Below are 20068 nucleotides of genomic sequence, written 5' to 3' on the forward strand. Positions count from 1 at the left end.
GGTTGTTTTGCACTACCCCCCCCCCCCCATTTTTTTCTTTTTTTTCCATTCGGATTCACAATAGTTATCTTCATTTTAGTGATCTTTATTACAGTAAAAGTGTCCCCAGACAGGCTTTGTTACAGATGTTGCAGCGCTCTCCAGCAAATGCATGTCATACATGCTCAAGTTCAGCTAAGTTCAGTCTATTCAGACTTGAACATGTATACAAGTGTTTCTTTTTTTCTTTCTGAAAGTAAAGGTCTCCCCAGTTGTTACATGTACAGCACTTTAAAGGCTATTTAATTTTAAGATCGTCTTTTTCAGTCAATGTGTCTGCAGACAGGCTTTGTTTAATTACATCACTTTATATGTATACAAAACAGTAGGCCAGGTCTATATGCTCAAGACTATTACTGCAGTATTATTAAGCCTATTAAGTGTTTCATAATTGTGAAAAGTGTTACAGTACAAATCTTAGGTGAATTTACAGCACTTTTTAATCGGCTATGCTAAGGTTCAGACTACTTCAGGCTATAAACAAATAACAATGTTTATTGCTTTAAACTTTAAGTACGTCGAAATGCTTTATTTGCTTCTCCTTCCTTACTGACCACCAAGTGACCCCGGGGCCCACAGGCTAATATGACATGTTAAATAATGTCAATTAAAACAAAGCATTTTGTTTTTTCATATTAAAAAATACATGCTCGCTGTTTAATGTCGCTAGATGTCCAAGCATCAAATCGTTCAATGTGCAGCAATCTGACATTTTCTTTGAGGGATACCGCCATGTGTGTGGTGTGGTGTTTTGCTCAATTTGCCACAAGAGTAAGATGATGAGTGAGTCAGAAGACAGGCCGATGATTTGTTTTCCTTCATCATTTGTGGAGTCTCACAGAAAAAAATAATGTTATGTTTATGTGTACCCTGCTTGACATATTTACAGTATGATGCAAGGTTGTGTCAAATAACTCCTCAAGCATCCTCTGGGGACCATAAATCTCATAAGGCATAAGACAGAGCATATTTATTTACATATTTATGTTGCTTTTGTGTCATCTGGAATTCTGAATTGACATCTAGAGTCTTGCATTTACTAAATATAGTTTTATGTTGCTTCTGACTTCAGAAGGTTGATTTTGTCTATGATTTACTCTCCATCAAGTTGCATCTCCACACACACATTTTTGGTGCATGTCCTCAGTCTTGATGATGAATTATTCAAGCATTGGCTTGTTTTTTTCTGACCCCTGTTGCGTTTTCCCATTTTCTGCCTGAATCATATAAACCAATGGTGTTTCTATCTGACAACATAACGTAACCCGCTACAGATACAACATGCTTCTAACGCCATATAGCAGTGTGTAGTACACCATAGCATGTTTATTTTTAGGTTTGGAGCAACCGTAGTAACACTTAATGCTATTAAGATCAAAGTCTCCCCAGACTGTGCGTGTCCTTCCTTTTTAATTTTTTTTTATTTTTTTCACATTGAGAACCAACCTGCGAGTGTGTTGTTGAGCGGATGACATAAGAATGTGGTCTGACACGACAGCAGTTTGACTCCTGCCTGTCATGCAACCTACTCCCACTTGCTCTTTGTCAATACACAGGTACAGTACTTCTTACCAGGCAATTTGTGTGTGATGACATTAATCTTGCTTAAAAAAAGCCAAATAAAAAAAAGTGTTGAGGTCAAAATAAGAAATATGTGCATACTCATTAGGCTTATGTATACACTGGTTAGAAACATTAGTGATTTTTGAGGTACAGCTGTATGATTTTCAAAGACATTTTGCCAAGTCACATTTTCCTGTTCTTTTGATATTACTTAAATTACGGCATATATTTCTCAATTAATCACTTTTATCTGACTCCGACCACTCCGCCGATTGACTTAGCATACATTTGTATTGTTTGAGGATAAGCTTTTTTATTCCAGGAACCGCACTGGAAGATCAATTAGCTATTGTACGGGTAAATATATATGCTCAAAGACCCTGAAAAGTGAATTCAGACATTCTTTTTTTAAAAACATTGTTTGAAGAGAATTGCTGATCAAGGGTCCAAAGAGTGAGAACGATTTCATTCTGGACGGTGAATTGTGAAAATTAGCGTTAAACTGTTTTTGATCAATTTAGTTTTCCCGATATCTGGGTGTGGCTAACACGGTGGCTCGATGCACATCAGAGTCTGGCATGAGTTGTCCCTCTTCGCTATATAAGAACTCGAGAGCCTTTGTTCGCCTAAACAGCTATGTGGTGCAACTGCAAGATACAAAGTTATAATTATTTGGCCAATTTCAACCACCACAAGCATTCAGTTATAGCTAGCAAAATATTTTCCTGGATGGCACAATTTACAAAACAGCTTGGTGTCATTCTTTGAATTCTCAAGTGTGATGGATTTTGTGTTATTCACGCTATTGTAATACGGTATGTTGGAACGCAAAGCTTTGTGGGTACATAATCAGCAAGAAGTATGTACCGGTACTCAAATGTTGGTCAAATCTATAGCGTGAGCCACAGATTGAAAATGTGCTTCCGTGTTTAATAAATAGCTGACTCCTCCTGAAATGTCTGTTTTACGGACCTACACATTGACAAAATCAATCGAGGAGGTGAGGCCATTGACGAGCGACTCGGAACATGCTAGCTTGCGAGCAAGCTGTTGGCTAGCGTTTCTCTTTGGGATACATTCCATGGCACACATTCCAGGGACTAGAGGTTTTAAGCAGATATATATTTTTGCCGTTCAAACATGAAGGCGTAAGAACGATAATATGGTATTTGATTGATAATGGACAGTTGAGTGAGGTGAGCCTAATCTTGTATACTTAGCAATTTTACGAATCAAACTTGGCAGGCTTTTCACGACACTTTTTTTTCTTGTTCTTTTAAGCCCAGTTTTTGCAGTCAACCTCTATGGACCCCCGCACACACTTGTGCCATTTGAGGATGAGTGTCTTCATTCCAGTTAACCCCACCGCATCACCTTGGAACATGCCAGTCAATGCAGTGGGGTTTTTGTCCCGTTATTTATTTATTTTTGGCTCTACCTGTGATGTCCTTTCTGCACTGGCAAGATCAGAGCGCCTCTGCATGTGCATCTCTAATCAGTTAGAGAGCAAGAGAGAGACAGAAGTGTGCATTCATGTGTGAGAGAGAGAGAGAGAGGGAGCGAGTGAGGAAAGGGTAAGGCGAGGAGGGGTGATTACGTGGAGCAGCACCCCATACGGCAGCCCTGCAGTGCGATCTGGAAAAAAGGGGGTTTGGAGATCGGCTGCGCAGAAAACGAAAGAGATGAGGACTGGGAGGGTGTTAAAAAGAGCAGGGATGAGACCTGAGATATAGAGATAAAGAGAGGGGAGTGAAGGGAGGGAGGAGGGCATGGTCTTTGCTTGCAGTCGTGTGGGAGGACAGCAGTGCAGCGACAGTGGCGGCGGCGGGAGATTGAGGCAGGTCGAGAAAGCGGCCGGGCGGGACGGCATGCCCTGTGATCAGTAAGGTTCTCGGTGTGCCCCCCCTCAACCACCATTTGAGCAGTGGCGGGCATGCAGCAAAGCGGCAAAGGAGCCAGGTGGGCTGCGGAGCTCTTCTGCATCTTCTCCTTCCTGTCAACGTCGCAGACGCTCCGGGGGACGAGCGGCGTCGTGTGAATGCCTCCCAGGACTCCAAACCTCCCCCTTGGGATTATGAAATTAAGGAGTTGAGGACGCGTTCGCTCCTGCAGGATTTTACAAACACACCCAACTACCTACTTAACCTTTGTGGCTCCCTCACACCCCCACTGAAAAATGATCACGCCGGTACCTCAAGTGTACTTTAAGAATGCTGCTACCTTGCTCGTACGAGCCTTGCCCTAGCTCTCAAAGCACTTGACCAATGAAGCCATGGGACTCAGCCAGAGCTTTACAAGTATGTGGTGACCACCCCCCCCCAACCCCGACTTTAGGGATAGAGTGTGTTGCTGTGTGAATACCAATGTTTTTTTTGTAATGTCTTTGGAACGGCTAGCCACTCTCATGCTTGCACCCACTTGTCTGCTTAGTGGGCCCAGTGAAGCCCAAATTTGTCAGACGGGTTCCTCGCTCTCCCTTCACTCTTGCCTGACCGTAACCCGTTAGCCTATCCGACGTCCTTTCTCTTCCTCCTGTGTTGTAGCACGTGGGGTGGGAGCCCCGCCGGCCCAACCCCGAGCCCCCTGTTTTTTTTCCCAACCCCGGACCCTGCCTTCCCCCGAGCCCAGCCTGGTGCTGCTGCACTCGGCTCTGCCTGCGCTGGCCGAGGATGATGTGGCAGTGCCACGTGTCGTCCTCCGAGTGCCGCTGCTACCGGCTCAACGGCTTCTCGCTGCTCAAGCGCTTCCCTCTCTCGGCAGATGGGGCGTGCGGCAAAGCCCTGGACCAGCCGGTTGGTGAGTGGCTGGAGCGAGCTGGGCTGCCGCAGTACGAGGGCAAGTTCCTGCTCAACGGCTTTGACGACCTGCGCTTCATGGTGAGTCACCTGGACCAACTTACCCGCACACCAAGGGCTCGGCTTCCTGTCTTTGGTCATATTGTCATTTTACATTAAATTAAGTTGTAATTAATCAAGCAGTTCTTTAATTTGCCAACAACAAAAAAAAGAAAAATATGTTACTATTTGTAGTTTAGTATTTACAATAAATCAATAAACCAAATCTTTATTAAGTGAATGTATTTTTTTAAACTTTTTTTTTTATGAATTCAAGAAGATCATCCATCCATCCCTTTAATAATCAGCTTATCCTCACAAGGGTTGCGGGCCCGCTGGAGCCTTTCTCAGCTGTCTTCGGGCAGTATAGGCAGCGTACACCCGTTTGCCAGCCAATCGCAGGGCACACATAGACAAACAATCATTTACACTCACAATCGCACTTCGGGATAATTTAGAGTGCTCCATTGACCTGCCATGCATGTTTTTGGAAAGTGGGAGGAAACCGGAGTACCCGGAGAAAACCCACCCAGGCATGGGGAAAACATGCAAACTCCACACAGGAAGGCCGGAGCACGCATCGAACCCACGACCTCTGCACTGTGAGGTCGACGCGTTAACCAGTGCGACCACCGGGCCGCCCCAATTAACCAATTATCTAATAAAATTGTTTTAGCGTTGATGTATTTTTTTGTTATTATTTTTTAAAATATTATTATTTACAACACATTAATTCACCAAATTGTTTATTTTACTAATTCATTTATTCAAAATAAATCAATTTACCAGGTGAATGAATTTTGAAAACATTTTAACCAAGCGAATTTATTCACTATTCTTGTATTGCGGGTGGGCCGCATGTGTGTCATCCGGGCCCTACTTTGCCCACTCCTGATTGAACCCCTCTTGTCCCCCCTTTCACCTCTGTGCAATGCATGACCCTGCCAAGATTGATGATGAACCCCCCCAAAAGCTCTTCGTCCTCCTCTTTCCAACAGGGCTTATAGGCCGCCATCATTGGCAAGACAAACAGCCATCAAAAGCCATTAACTTTTTTCTCCACCATTAACAATTAGATGATCTCATTCCACAGTCCTTGGAGCTAAAGTGGAGCTCCCTTTTAATGCGCTGCAGCTTCTTCCAGATACACTCTGCATGCTCCCGATATGTGAATACCACCCCAGCGTACTGTTTCACACTGTGAGAGCAGACATATTGGGAATTTCTGTTCACAAAATAAAACAACTTCCAGGTGCCCTAACATGAAGTTTGTAATATACTTTTGTCAAAATAGCCCAAGGATCAAAAATCATTGCACACTCAACATGTTTTAGGGGCCTACCTCATTCCACTGCGTTAACTGCTGAGCCAATGGCAAGTACAGCTTTTCTTATCGTGACTCTTTCTTGTCATTTAAGCATATGTGTAACAATGCCTGCTTGTTTTCCCAGGGTGTAAGGTGAAAAGTGCAAGTGCCTGTAAATACACCCATCCATCCATTTTCAACACCCCTTATCTTGATCAGGGTTGCAGGGGGGTGCTGGAGCCGATCCCAGCTAACTTGGGGTGAAATGCGGACTACCCGCTGAACAGGTCGCTTATCAGTCGCGGGGCTCCGTAAATGCAACAAAAGCATTTTAACTAGTAGAGACAACAGTTCATACTACTCAATACTGTGTGTATGTGGCATATGGTAACCAAACACAAATACCCGACGACATCACCAAGCAATCAATTATCAGAAGCTAACACTGTTATGAATATATTAAAACAAATATCAGTGCAGTTCTTCTTGCCTTGTGGATCTTCTCTCAGTGAGGTTGAACATTTATTGGGTGGAGAAATTATGAGGAAAATTATGAAAATTATGTAATGTAACAGTGGGGCAGAAGTGCAAACCAGTTTGTTCACTGACACTCATTGAGAAACAGAATTTTTTTTTTCTATTGAGTTTCAAGCAAAAATTTGAGTTATGGGCACTAGCTATGGTGACAGCGATTTCACAACAAACAGAGGTTTGGCTAATAGTGAGCAGTTCTTCAAAAAAAGAAGCTAAATGCTTGCTTCAAAATGCAACCAAAGCACATTAACTTTGTCTCACGAAATTCAGATAGCTTAATGCTGACACACAATGAAAAACTAACCGTTATTTGAACACAAGCTGTAACAACTCATGCATACTGTTAAAAAAAAAAAAACCAAACAAACAAAAAAAACCCCTTATTGTTATACTTAATATTATTGCAGCTTATATCAGACAATCTTCTTCTGCATTTTATCCTCAAATTTACGTTTTTTTTATGTCTGTACTATACCACCCCATTGTGGAGAAGGCACACACATCAGAATGAGCAGCACCATGTCCATTCAAGTATGATGCACAAACTGTTGAATTCTTTACATTCCATTAAATGATGTAATTACAGTATAGTGTCATAAAGTTCAATGCTGTACAGTGATATCTTTGTTTTTGTAAAACACATGACAAAAAACAGTGTTTTGGGGAGCTCTGGAACGGATTATAGGCATTACCAATCATTTCAATGGAGAAAGATGATTTATGATAAGAGTGGGCTGTACACATGAAACAAATTAAACTTGTAAGTCAAGGCGCAACTGTAAACATGTACAAGCAATTAAAAAGATGTTGGATGAATGTTCCATATGATGTTCCCTTTAAACGATGAGCACACAAATTGGTGCATCTGGAAAGTAAGGCCATACTCAGAACCTACGCCTTAATTACATATTAATTAGCTGATTTAACTGCACCTCACTGCCCACAGCACGACTAAAAGCATTATCGTGTTTTATTTGATTTGTTTGTTAAATTGCAGAGAAACGTGCCTTTGACGTCGTTCGCTCCCCAGGTCAAACGTTGGCCGTCGTGCCGTAAATAACGGCGCCCCGAGGGGCTCCGAGCGAGCATTTGAGCTGCTGTTGTGTTACGTCACCTTGTCACGCCGGAGTTCGGCTCAGCGGTGTGGTGGGGAGCTGCTCCGTGACCTCTTTCACATACAAGCTTTAGCTTCAAGTAGCATGAAGTGTCTCTGCCCTTTTATATGAATGAAACTGGTGGGGTACAAACTACGAAAACTACAATATTTTTGTTGTCCATGCTCACGTCAAATTGTGGTCTTTGTGTCGGCCACTTGTTGCTAGGTAGAATTCAAAAGGAACAACCATAGGTCCCCTTAAAAAAAAGAAAACAATGGCATACATACACCAGTCATCCTGACTTTGCTGTTTCCATAGTTAGTTGAGGCAAAGAGCTAACCCGCATCGCACACAAAAGTAAGCACAGAAAGGTGCAACAGGAACACAGCAAATGCATGACCAAAAAAAATTTCATTTTAGTACTACAAGCATTTAGAGAGTTTTTTTTTTACGTACATTTATTTTGTAAATGAGTCACTCCTTTACAAAGCCATCTGGTGGGCACTGTCTCATTTGTACCATGTTAAAACTTTTCAACTAAAATTGGAGATTTTAGCTTGCTAGCAATGTTGATCCTAAGGAGTGCTTTGATTCGTGGATGCACTGTTGCAAGTCAGACCAAACTGCCTCGTACAACAAGGGAGAAAGATGAGAGAACATACCTGTCAACCTCGGCTAATCGCTGCCCTAATAAATGATTACGATTCCCCTTACAAAGCAACAAAAACCCGTACAACAGCTTACCGTGCATGCGCACATCATGCTTTATCAATCCGACCGTACGCAGCGATGAAAAGAAATATACGATTGAGGATTACTTTTGCTGGTTTGCCGAGACAATAGTAGCGATCGACGACGGCATTGTCGTTGGCTACCAGCAGGTGAGACGATCTGGATTTGAGCCAAAATGGTCTTTGTGAGATCGGTTCACAATTGTTTTTTTTTCCCCCCGTATAAAAGTTGTAATATGCCGTACATGATTTGAAGTGATTAAAAATACGGGGAAAACGTACAAGTTGACAGGTATGAGAGAAACCTAGCAAACGAATGACCAAAAAAAAGAAAATAACCCTGTCTGGAATTAAAATAAGATTGAAAATGCATTTGAACCCTGTTTTTAACACTAGAAAATTTAGAGAAGTCCGCTTGGATAAATGCACTAAAAAATTTGTCACCATATGCCAACTGGTGGGGCACTGGGGCCTACGTCTAATAGCATTTACTTGTATGTATTTTTCAGTGGAATTCCTTTGACTCGTGTATGCATGACCACTTGTTACGAGGAAGAATTCAAGGGGCACAACCATAGGCGCCCCCAAAACCCCATTAAAAAAGACTGATATACGCCAAGTCATGTTGGCAACGCAGTTTTCATGGCTACAGGATGTGAGCTAAAGGGCAAAGTTGTCTCGCACAACAGAGAGCAAAGCGAGATGCGTAACACAGAAAATGTATTGTAGAACAGTGCCAACTACCGTACTTTAATACAGTAGTTGGGTACTGTCCAATTTGAAACAGCTAGGCCAAAACCCCAAATGTATCACATTTTTGGACATTTTCAGGGGAACTGCTTTGATTTACAGATTAGTACAAATTGCATTGGTTTGAATACATTTGCAAACGACTGACTGTTCTGCAACAGTGCCACCTGCTGGTTATGGTGGGGCTCTGCCCCGAATGTAAAATCCCTAAACATCAAGTCATTTTGCAATTGTTGACTGGATAGATATTTGACCCACATTAGTCAAAATAAAGCTTACAACCCATAAATCGCTCCCATATATTTAATGTGCATTACAAAACTTATTTTTAACAAATAAGATTTATATGTGACAAATATGAAGTTGGTAAAAGTGTCCCGGTGTTCGACTGGATGATTCCGTGCAGGAGGGAAGATTTCCCCAACATAATGTGATGCGCACTATGGATCATTAAGCATTCTGATGTTCATTTGTGTATGACGCCTCATGTGTCTGCTGGACCTGACACATCGGCTAGATAAATGATGGGCTCAGCGAGGCAAACAAGCCACACTAAGAGAACGCCGATGCCATGCTTGTAAACAACGGCAAAGGTCAGACGAGTCGGTTAGATGGAGCGGATGTTTCATCGCGTGCCCTTTAACATGCTTCCAGATTCATCAATGCTGTCAAGCAAAAGTTCTCCAGTAGGGGGCAGCACATTTCGGAACCGCTTCGGTAGTAGTAGCAATTTAAGCTTGACCTGTAACTTAAGATGACTGTTTGAAAAAAAAAAAAACAACGATAAAAGAGCAAATTAAAAATCAACAAAATGAGGTGCACCCCAACTTTTTTTCTACATTTAAACCCCTCAAATTTGGGGGGTCAGTTTGACCCACAATATACATATTCAAAGTCAGCATGTTGGCAGCGCATGTTAACTTGAAGCTTGTGTAATTCCGAAGCTCATTTTGAGGATTCGTGGCGGGCGAAGTCAAGGCTGAGTTGTCCGTGCCGCATGAGAAGTTTCCCCCAGCGGCCAGGCCCGCGGAGCAGAGCGAGCGCATGAGCGGTGAGGCTCTCCGCCCGCTCGTGACGACTGCACCAAGAGACAGCTTTTGAGGGATCATGAATTATGAACAGCTGTGTGCCCATTCTCATCATTTTCACACGACGATTAGCATTTTCCCCTGGAAGTGGGTCGCTTATCATTGGTGCAGGAGTCAGGTTTTTTTTTTTGTTTGTATTTTTTTTTATTGTTTCGTGTGTGAACATTTTATTGCTTTAACATCCGAGCTATGATGTGGCAAATCGTCCACCTGAGAACTGTACATGTCACACATTCGTCTCGCGCATAAATATTGCATTCGATCGTGGTGCTTTCAACAAAAACGCTGCAATGTGGACATGAACAGGCTCAAGCCTTGATGGCGTTCTGAGGAGAATCTTATTTCGAACAATTTTTGAAATCTTATTTACTGGGCGTGTGCATCTCTCAAGGAAAAGATGATTGGATGTGTAGAGTATGTATCTCAACACATTCAATGCGATAACAATTAAAGTGGGGCATCTTTGAAAGTGGAACGATTGGATTCAATTCAGTGGGATTACTCTTTGTTTTTGGTACTACTCTGTTGAAGAGGGTAGTACACAATGAGTTTCTTGCCGTTGTTTTACATTTACACATATCTATAGGTACATGGGCTGCAGTATGATATTCAAGGACGTGACATTTTAAAGGTGAATGATTTGATTCCGTTTGACTCGATGCACACACATCTTTTCAAACAAAACTGATTTTCAAATTCAAATCATTTTTGCTACGCTCCAATGATTTACAGTGAATCAATTAAGCAGATGAATTAATTCCAAATTAACCCTTTCCGGGACAGCGGTTACTCGAGTGGACAGTTTATCATGTTATCAGATGACAGGGTGCATGAAAGGGTTAAAAGACAAAAAAATGAAAATCTATTGGCCGATTAAAGTTCCTCTCCTCATTTCAGTATACAGTAGTCCATTGGAACCAAGATGTCAAAATATTGCGCCAAAGCAATACTGATATATTGGACAGGGCTTTGGCCTGAATTCAAAAACAGCTGTTTTTCAGCTACTAGGGATATGTGGGGGGCCCCCTTGTGGCCAGGGAGCCCCAAGCAGCCACCTAGTTGGCTAATGCCTCTGAGCCAACCCTGGACGTGAACACACAAAGCGTAACACGTCGAAGTGCCCGCCAAGCATTTTCAGAAAATAAAAAGAAAGAGAATTTGGCATACGGGTCAAGAGAGCGATGCTAATTTTGCAAGCGCACGCAGCGAGACGGAGGAGCGCTAGCACGGCTTCATCATCATCAGCAGCAGCAGCAGCAAGTCGCCGCACATCACATCAAGAGCGGCGTGCGGCTCATTAGCTATGCAAGTACTCAAGCGTACATTTTACCGTCACATGACGTCAAAGACGTTGAGCTAGAGCCTCCTGAGGCGTTGTCGAACCGGGGAGAATCTATTTCAGGCGCCTATCCTGGATTTATGGCTGGCGACCTTTTATTAATCGGGCTGCAGTGGGGCTTTGAGGCCGAGCCAGCGGCACGGAGGAAAGACAGAACATTTTAACATTCTTGGCTGGAAACAATCAATATGCAGCAGTACGCACCGGGGAGGGGAAAAACGCTTAGATGCACATTTTCCAGGCTCACTCTCACGGCTCCATTCAAAATCACTCTGTATTCACTATACACAGTAGCTGTCTGGTACAAACGATCTGAAAGCAGTACTTCGGGATAAGTACAAGTATCCTAACAGAAAATAACATTGGTATGAGAAAAAGTCACCTTGTACAATTTTCCTTGAATAAAAGTATTTATGTGTCTTAACATTTGATGTACTTGAGTGACAAAAGTAATTTGGTCTGGACATTTTTTTAATTGTTTTTCTCAATGTGCTAACACTTTGTTGCCACAATATCCGAGCTAATGTGAATACAACTGATTTGCTCATTTAGAAAAGAATGCTCTTTTTTTCACATTTGTGTATATTTTTACAGTACACACACGCATCCATTATCTGAGCCGCTTTTCCTGATGAGGGCCGCGGGATGTGCAATGCATTTTAATGTAATACTTTTTTATGTATTTATTATTATTATTATTTTATTTTTTGCTGTATTTTATTTGGCGGCTGTGTTAACGATACATTTTACTATGTAAAAATCCCAATATAGTGATAGGAAAGTAGGGGATGAGTGAATAATTATGAATGCAGCGTTCTGAATCATACACTTATTCCCTATTCCCTAACTACTCCATAAGGATTTTTAGTGGAATCCAACCCGAACCACAGTCCACCACATATATAGAAAACACCTAAACGTCTCTCTGGACAAGAATCTGCTTAAGGAAGCACAAAATGTTCCTCGTTTCTTTGACTGTTTCAATGAAAGCATCTCGTGCGGACACGTCCACCAAGGCTTTCTTTGTTCCCGACGCGTCGTACCGCATTACATTGATCTCACCGCGCCATGCACAATTTATTTGACTTCATTGTCCTCCCACTCGCCTCGTGTCAGGCGTGCGCTAAACACTTTGGTGTCGCATCTCGATCCGTGTTTGCACTGAGTGGTACACTTAAATTACCAGGAGTGTAAAAGTACAACATGTATTTGTATTCCGATGGTTAGGATGAGACGTTTGGTGAGCGGTCAGCCTCTGGCAAGTGGACCTTATGGCCTGTTTTTGGCTGCCAAACAGTCCTGGGGAATAACCAGCCTCTTGACCAAAGACACTTGGGATAGGCTCCAGGTCACGCATTACACTAATGGGACAAGCGGCATACAATATACAATACAATACAATACATGCTGATTTATATAGCGCTTTCACAACAGCGGCAGCTGTAACAAAGCGCTTAACAAAACAGTTAACATAAAGTAAAATAATAACCACAACACATAACATAAAACACGGACAGTCGTGCAGTCCTAACCACGTTTCCGTCACACGCTTTGTGTTTGAAGCAGTTTGAGATGAAAGAGGACAGAATCAAAGTGGCCTTTAACCAGTGGATCAGAGACGTCATGCTCAAAATGTGCACACGTCGGCTACAAGCTAAGTTTCAAAGTCAACAAGAAGCTGTAGCATCCATTGAGGAAAAAAAGAGATTGGTTCACTTCTCCTGTCCCATGGAAATCCGCCATCCAAGCGGCGACTCTCGGTTCCAAATACGCATCGCCGCTCTGCGCCGACGGTGCTCTCTCCTCATCCTCATCTTCAGCAGCCATCCATCCAACCGCACCAACGCCGACTGTCCAACAGCGCCGACATCTCCACTGAACAAAACGGGGTTGTGAAAAATGCTGCCCATTTCAGGCGCAAAAAACACAAGCGCCCCAGGTCTGTCCAGCACCGACAGTCAATGGCGCCGACATTCCTCCCAATCAAAATCTGTGCTGGTACAGGCTTGCTGCCGAGAAGGCGCAACCACCAAGCACAGATACTTCTCCTTTGACGAATGTCGTGGCCACACGATGAAACAACAAACAACATGTGACAAAACCAAAAGACAAAAACAACAAAAAAGAACAAAAAAGCAAGCCTCTTGAAGAGCACTTGCCGAAGGCTGCCTACTTGGGCGCCATCTTGGAAAAAGTGGAAAAATACACTGAAAAATTGCTGCACTGTTTGCCTAAACCATTCGCTGGCTTTTTGAGCAGGTTGTGGTACTTTTACCCAAGGTTGGGTTCATTGTTTTGACCGATCAGGTTGGGTTGAAGATTGAATTTGGGCACGTTCAAGATCTGAAGTTGGGTGTCAGTATGGACAGTTTTTTGTTGTTAAGTAACATCGCTGACCTTGGACATGGGTTTGGAGTTCAAATCCTGAAAAGGGCAAACGGTAAATTGGGTTCTTGGGCAAGACGCTTCACGCCAAGGGTGCCCGTCACATCGATCGCGATTGGCTGGTATCACCAATGGCACTGGCAAAAAATGGCAATCTGGAGGGCCGAGAGAAGCATTGTAAAATGGTACATGTGTCTGTTTTATTTTTCTGTTTCATTCATCTTCGGGGCCGTTATAGCAGTTGTTCATCATGGCATGCATGTGCAAGTGCGTGCGTTTGCACACGTGCACATTTGCAGGAGTTTGGTTGATCGAAAAGTAGATCTTAGGTCAAAAAAGTTGGGGCACCCTTGCTTTAGGCCATATGCTGATTCCAAGCCACTGCTGCTTTTCGCATCAGGAAGGGCAGCATGTATAAAAACGTTGCTGTGCGATCGCTGATGGGGCCAAAATGTTTCTGCTTCTCAGAAAATTTTGAAAATAAAATCAGTTTTGGTTTTCATCACAGCTAAACTGATAATGTGGTCACCAATTTCTTGGTAGCTTTAACTCATCCGTTTGGGTAGTTTTTATTCCTTGTTGGATCAAAATCGGAACTCAATGTGCTGGGTCAAATCCTCAACCCAATGCACTGGGTCTAAATTACCCAGCATTGTGTCAGTCCCTTTTGGACCCAACACTGGGTTTAGAATTTGGGTTACTTTTAAACCAGCAGTTTTAAGAATATTGAAATTTAGGTGGATGGTTGGATGGCAAGTTTGATTGATGGATGCTTGCTCAACAAATAGCAATCAACGTTTGGTCCACCCATTTGGTCCGATACTACTATGGCTTGGAGTGCAACAGAAGTGAGGCAGGAAGTCATATGGCTCAGCTAGTTCACCAAACTTCAATGAACTGATTGGTGGAATCAATAACTTGATCAATAACGTGTGTGCGCGCGCGCGTGTGTGTGTGTGTGTGTGTGTGTGTGTCATAGCATTCCATTTAATGTATCTCCTGTGTTTGCGTACGTGCAGGGAAGTAACGTGATGGAGGACCAGGATCTGCGAGACATTGGGATCACCGACCCCGGACACAGGAAGAAAATCCTGCATGCGGCACGTGGATTCCCAAAGGTACTTCAATTCCAGCAAATAAACACTTTTTTTGGGGGGGGGGGGGCGGAATAAATATTCTCTGTTTCTGTTGACGCTTTGAATTTATTGTCATGAGATTTATGGTGTCCACAGCATGCATGAGGAAGCAATCATTTGACACTACTGTGCATTATGAATGATTTAAGGCGGGCTAAACACATACGGATGATCGGAACAAATTTGACAATTTTCCCGCTCTTTCGATCAATGCCAGCAAAAGTCCACTTGATGAATGTCTGTAAAGGATCATCCTGAGTTTGTGGTGTGGGGTGTGCTCAGAGTGATTTTTTCTGAACTACTGGGAAAATGACAGATGGGGAGTGGCTGCTTGAGGAATGAATTCTTCCAATCCGAAATCACATTTATAAGAGCACCACCGCTCACTCTTTCCATCAATCAGAGTTCAGCGACGTCACATATTCAACTGTTGTCTGACTCATCGTTATGTGTGCACCTCACTTAAGTTTGGTTCGAGGAGACCAGAGGACACTCACGTATGCTGTCCTTGCTGCAGGTCAAAGCTCTGGGCTGTGATGGTAGCACATCTCTGGCCTCGTGGTTGGATGGCCTGGGCCTGCACGAGTATCTGCCCAACTTCCTATCCAGTGGCTACCGCACACTGGAGTGTGTCAAGAACCTGTGGGAGCTGGAGATCATCAATGTAAGCGGGCACCAGTGAATGACACCTCGCTGTTTCAAAAACTGCTATATGCACAAAGATTGAAGCCACTTACCAGAAGAGGCTACTGAGTGATGAGAAGTCTTTAGACTTGGTGAAGCAGCATGTGGTTTATTGTCTAAAGTTTTAAAAGAGATCAAAATGTCCGATATTTCCATCTGGATTGGATCCACAGTCACAATGCACTCAGAGAGTAGTCACACCCATGTTTGCATTCCAGACTTATTCCAAAACCGAAGAAAAATTACAATTCTTGAAATTCTACACCACACATCATAATACTGTACATCATGAACATTTGTTCTCAAATATATTAGAACTGAAAAAAACTAAGAAATCCCATGTATGTCAGTAATAAATATGTTATTAATGCACCTTTAGCAGCGATGTCTAGTTCTTTTGATGATCAGGCCACAAACTGTGCACACGTCTTTGGGCCCAATCCTCTCCAAATAACGAATCGAAACCACTTTTGGAATAAGTCTGTCACAACAAATTGTGGGGAAAAAAGTGAAGCACTATGAATGCTTTCCAGATATTATTAGAAGCAGGTTTTGCCTGTCAAATTTTATACAATTATTCAACTTAGTGTTCAAACCAAGATAAAAAACATCCAGCTGTCTATGGGTGCGAAACAAACAACTGTGAAGCAGAGAAAGCTGAGACGTTTGTCTCGTCTCACCTGGCCTGGGGTAGTAGCACTGCCCGTTATTTGGGAGGCACATGAAAACCAGCGACCATGAAAGTAAATGTATAGACAGATAGTAGCTCCTTTCTAACCAAGGTAAACTGAGGACACCCTGTACTCCGCTCTCTCACATTTGTGTGTTTGCCCTTTTTCAAAGCCCTCCAAAAATGTTTTGCTTTGTGACTCACATCAGCTCGGGCTATCATAAATAATTTACTCTCTCTAGTATCATTTGTGGAGGAAATCACAATCAGCCATTATTGCAAAAAATAGCACAATCATGAATTTTACCCCATACGAGTGTTTCCTTTCGTTAACGTGGTTGCAGCTGAGGAGAGGTTGAGAACACCAGTGTGTTGCCATGGTTACGTTGCACAGACTTTCTTTAAGCGTCCCGTCTTTTTTTTCTTCTTACATCGCCGCCATGCTCTGCAGCATCTCGCAGCAAATCGAGCGTGGCCGTGACCTACAAACCGCTTTACGTTCCCGCACGCCACCTAAAGTGCTTTTTTAGTGGGGTTCACACAACCTCTAACCCCCGTGGGAAAGCGAGACTTCCAGACCAGTTCTTACCCGAGACGAGACGAATAATTGAAGGCTTCATACAAAAAGAGATACGCGCGACGGCGACGTCTGTTGTGGAGGGCCTAGTAAGCGGGAAATATAATTGCACGAGGAACTTTAATAACGGACGAGAGAGTGCTAATCTGCAATTTAGCAAATTTATGCGATAGAAAAGAGTTTTGACTCCATAAAACTAACAACCTCTGACGAGTATGATCACGGTTTAACAGGGAGGAACATGCTTTGAGAAGGCGAGCGACTAAAAGAGGATTGAACTACCGTACGGGGTGGGTTTCTTCATTGAAAACTGGAAAGGCGTGGCGAGTAGTCAAATAAAAATCCGTGAAATTGGAGTTGAAAAGACAATACAATGTCAAATCTGTTATTTTGCGATATCTCATTGGAAGAAGTGGCTCTTATTCTGATGCCTTGGGTAAGTAGGGCTGTTTAGGTTAGCGATGGTTTTAAAATGGTTGCAGTTTGCTTCCCTGTGTGAACAATCGTAACTAATTTCATTCCAGTTGTTTAATTTAAAGCTTCACTAAGGGGAAGGCTGAAAATTTGTTAGTAGTCAGTTAGTTATGTGTATTGTAGATGCTGTGGTTAGTCAGTCAGCAATTAGCAGTCAGTTCGTTAACTAGGCTGCCAAGTTACTGTTCAGTCGGTTCGTCAGTTAGTTGGTCTGTTGGTCGGTCGGTTGGTTAGTCTGTTAATTAGGTTGACAATTGATTAGGAGTCAGTTGCTGCAGTTTGTCAACTTCGTCAGACAGTGGGCTCCATTTTCGTAGACAGGCACTAGTAACTAGTCTTCATTTTTTCTCATGCCAAGCAAATCTAGTTTATCTTGTTTGGGAATTTCGCAAACAGTGCTGTGCAATGCTGTGCGTTTCGGCGGACCAAAGGCGTTTTCTTTTACATTCCCTCGACGCATCCGACAACTTGGTGACAGAAAGTGGACTAAACCTTAGACTAGGGGTTCGCAACCACTTTTTGGCTTGTGCAACCTTTTTGTTACACCATCATGAGTACCCTGTCACTCATATGTGTTGATGAGTTTCCATAATTAGAAAGTAACTTTAAAATAAATATGTTGACCAAAAACGCTAACCCAGGAATAAAACACTGAACATGAATAAGAGTCAGACGCTCAGCAGTTTTTCTCTTTTCTTCAGTCAACTGAGTTTTAATGAGACACCTGAGTTGACACACAGCTGTTGTGATTTTGGCTCAGCTGTGCCAAAAGTTACTGATCGGCGAAACAAATTGTTAAAATGATTCCATATACCCCTTGTAATGTACTCACGTACTATAAGGGTACACACCTTAGACCAGCTAAAGGCAGGTCTAAGTTGTGGCGCAGGTGGTCGAACAGAATTTTGGTGAATTTGATCCAAATGCAGGACAGATTCTGGTGGCACACGTGGCCACAAATGATCGCGTTGGTAGACGTTCTACGAGGGCTCACAGCAGTGATCTGTGACCACCTTGGCCGACTTTACGTTAGCTGCATATGGAGGTCTGCTTGCAGTTCCTCGGCGTGCTTTGATTTTTTGCATGGACTCCAGTGAGTCTGTTTTGTGCTTCCACAATATCTTTGAATTCAAACGGAATGAGGTCAGGTAAGTCGACTGTGTTCACTCCCACAATGGTGCATATGCCCCTTTTTGAAAATACCAAAAGAAAGAAAACTCCAGCCATGCTCACAGTGATACTTTATTTTGTGCGAGATTTAAGATGGACACAAAAATAGAGCCCAGTGAGTTAGTCAGTCGTTGGTTTACTGTCAGTCAATGAGTCCATTGATCATTTAATCGGTCAGTTATTTGGTCAGTTATTAGTCAGTGATTATCAGTGATTCGTTCGTCACTTAGTTCCTGTGTTAGTTACTCATTCAGTAAGTGATTTAGTGAGTCAGTTTCTTTGCCATTAAGTCAGACAGTTAGTTTTCAAAATGTCAATCAAGCAGTCACTTGGTTGATTGGTCAGTCAGTTGGTCAGTCAATGTCTGACTGTGGTACGGCAACTGTTTGTGGCAGGACTGTGTTTCTTATTTTGCGAGCGAAATGGGCTCACTGTGTTATTTAAGCGCGATGCACAAAGATGCTTCGTGATTTAAGGAGCATTCCCGGGAAAGAGACAAGAGCGTACTCTAAACTGATGGTAAAACAGATTGAAGCTGAATTATTGATGGTCAGTCATGGGGGCGTGTTCCGTCGACCCAGTGGGTTTTCGAGGCCATGCTTATGAGTTTTTGTTTGCAAATGGCTGCTCGGATACATACGCCTTGTTGGATTCTCTTTGCTGCCATAGGTCATCAGGGTGGGTCCGCTGGGTCACAGGAAGCGGATTATCGCTTCTCTGGCTGAGAGACCCTACGAGGAGGCACCCTCCAAGTCCCGACGCTTGTCTCCGATCATGGTGAGGACCATACGACTACTTCAAGTCCTCATGGCTTTTTGTAGGTCAAAGTTTGAATATCAGTGATTTCACATTGCTTCCATGTGAAAACAAACAACAACAATATTTTTTTTCTAAATCAAAAAGCAATGCACTCAAAATTGGATAGTAAGTATCGTAATGTAGTACTCTAGCACAGATTTTAGTGGCACTTTGAACAGTTGAAAAGGCAAGAAGTCAATTTCAGTTACTGTAGTTTCGAACACTTTCCAAAGTGTCTCTATCGCTGTCTCTCTCTCTCTCTCTGACTCTTTTTTTAACCCAATTTTTGACAATAGAAAAGCAAAAAGAGACATATGAACACCACTTGGTAGAAGCAGTACTTTTTAAGACCAAGATAACATGCCAAAAGAAACTTTGCATTGTAGCCCTCAGCAAAAATCACTGTTGCATTTTTGAAGATAAATGTTGGATTGAGATCAGGAAAGCTCAAGGGCAGCATGGCTGTCTAAACATTGTACCATCATGTGATGTTTGTTTTTGTGCGCCTTTTTATGCCTCTCAGTTCCACGACCTCCTGTCCCAGACCACTTGCCCCTTGGGCCAGATGGACCCCTACACCAGTCGCTCCATGGACATGCTGCTGCCCCTGGCCGAAGCCGACCGGCGGCGGCGAGGAGGACTGGAACAGGACTGTAGCATCTCTTTGCGTTCCTACTGTGAACGGCCGCGCTCTGTTGTGAGTTCCTCCTTCGTTTATGTCCTTTGATCGTTTCTTTGTAGAGTTTTACAACCACTTACTGAAGAACTTTACAAATTTAGCACACTCCTGTTCAAATGACAGACGTTTGTGACTAAAAAGAACATTTTTCCCACGATGACTGGGATTGATAAACTGGAGCACTCATTTTATTTATTTATTTACTTTTTGTAAT

At 42.9% G+C, this 20068-nt stretch overlaps 1 protein-coding gene across 5 annotated transcripts in view; it reads left to right on the plus strand.

The window, feature by feature from the left end:
• Nucleotides 1-20068, plus strand: part of anks1ab (ankyrin repeat and sterile alpha motif domain containing 1Ab) — a 46629-nt gene that overhangs the window by 12678 nt on the left and 13883 nt on the right. For 4 of the 5 annotated variants that reach the window (XM_086118615.1, XM_086118616.1, XM_086118613.1 and 1 more), the window contains exons 3-7: nucleotides 4363-4478; nucleotides 14686-14784; nucleotides 15320-15466; nucleotides 19047-19154; nucleotides 19699-19872. In XM_086118615.1, coding sequence (XP_085974741.1) covers nucleotides 4363-4478; nucleotides 14686-14784; nucleotides 15320-15466; nucleotides 19047-19154; nucleotides 19699-19872 — 644 coding nt within the window. Of the gene's footprint in view, nucleotides 1-3065; nucleotides 3900-4362; nucleotides 4479-14685; nucleotides 14785-15319; nucleotides 15467-19046; nucleotides 19155-19698; nucleotides 19873-20068 lie in introns of those variants that run through there. The other variant, XM_086118614.1, reaches the window with a different exon arrangement.

The sequence above is a fragment of the Hippocampus guttulatus genome, chromosome 8 (genome assembly GCF_054856545.1).
Source record: "Hippocampus guttulatus isolate MCC_2025c chromosome 8, RoL_Hgut_1.0, whole genome shotgun sequence".
Lineage (NCBI taxonomy): Eukaryota > Metazoa > Chordata > Actinopteri > Syngnathiformes > Syngnathidae > Hippocampus > Hippocampus guttulatus.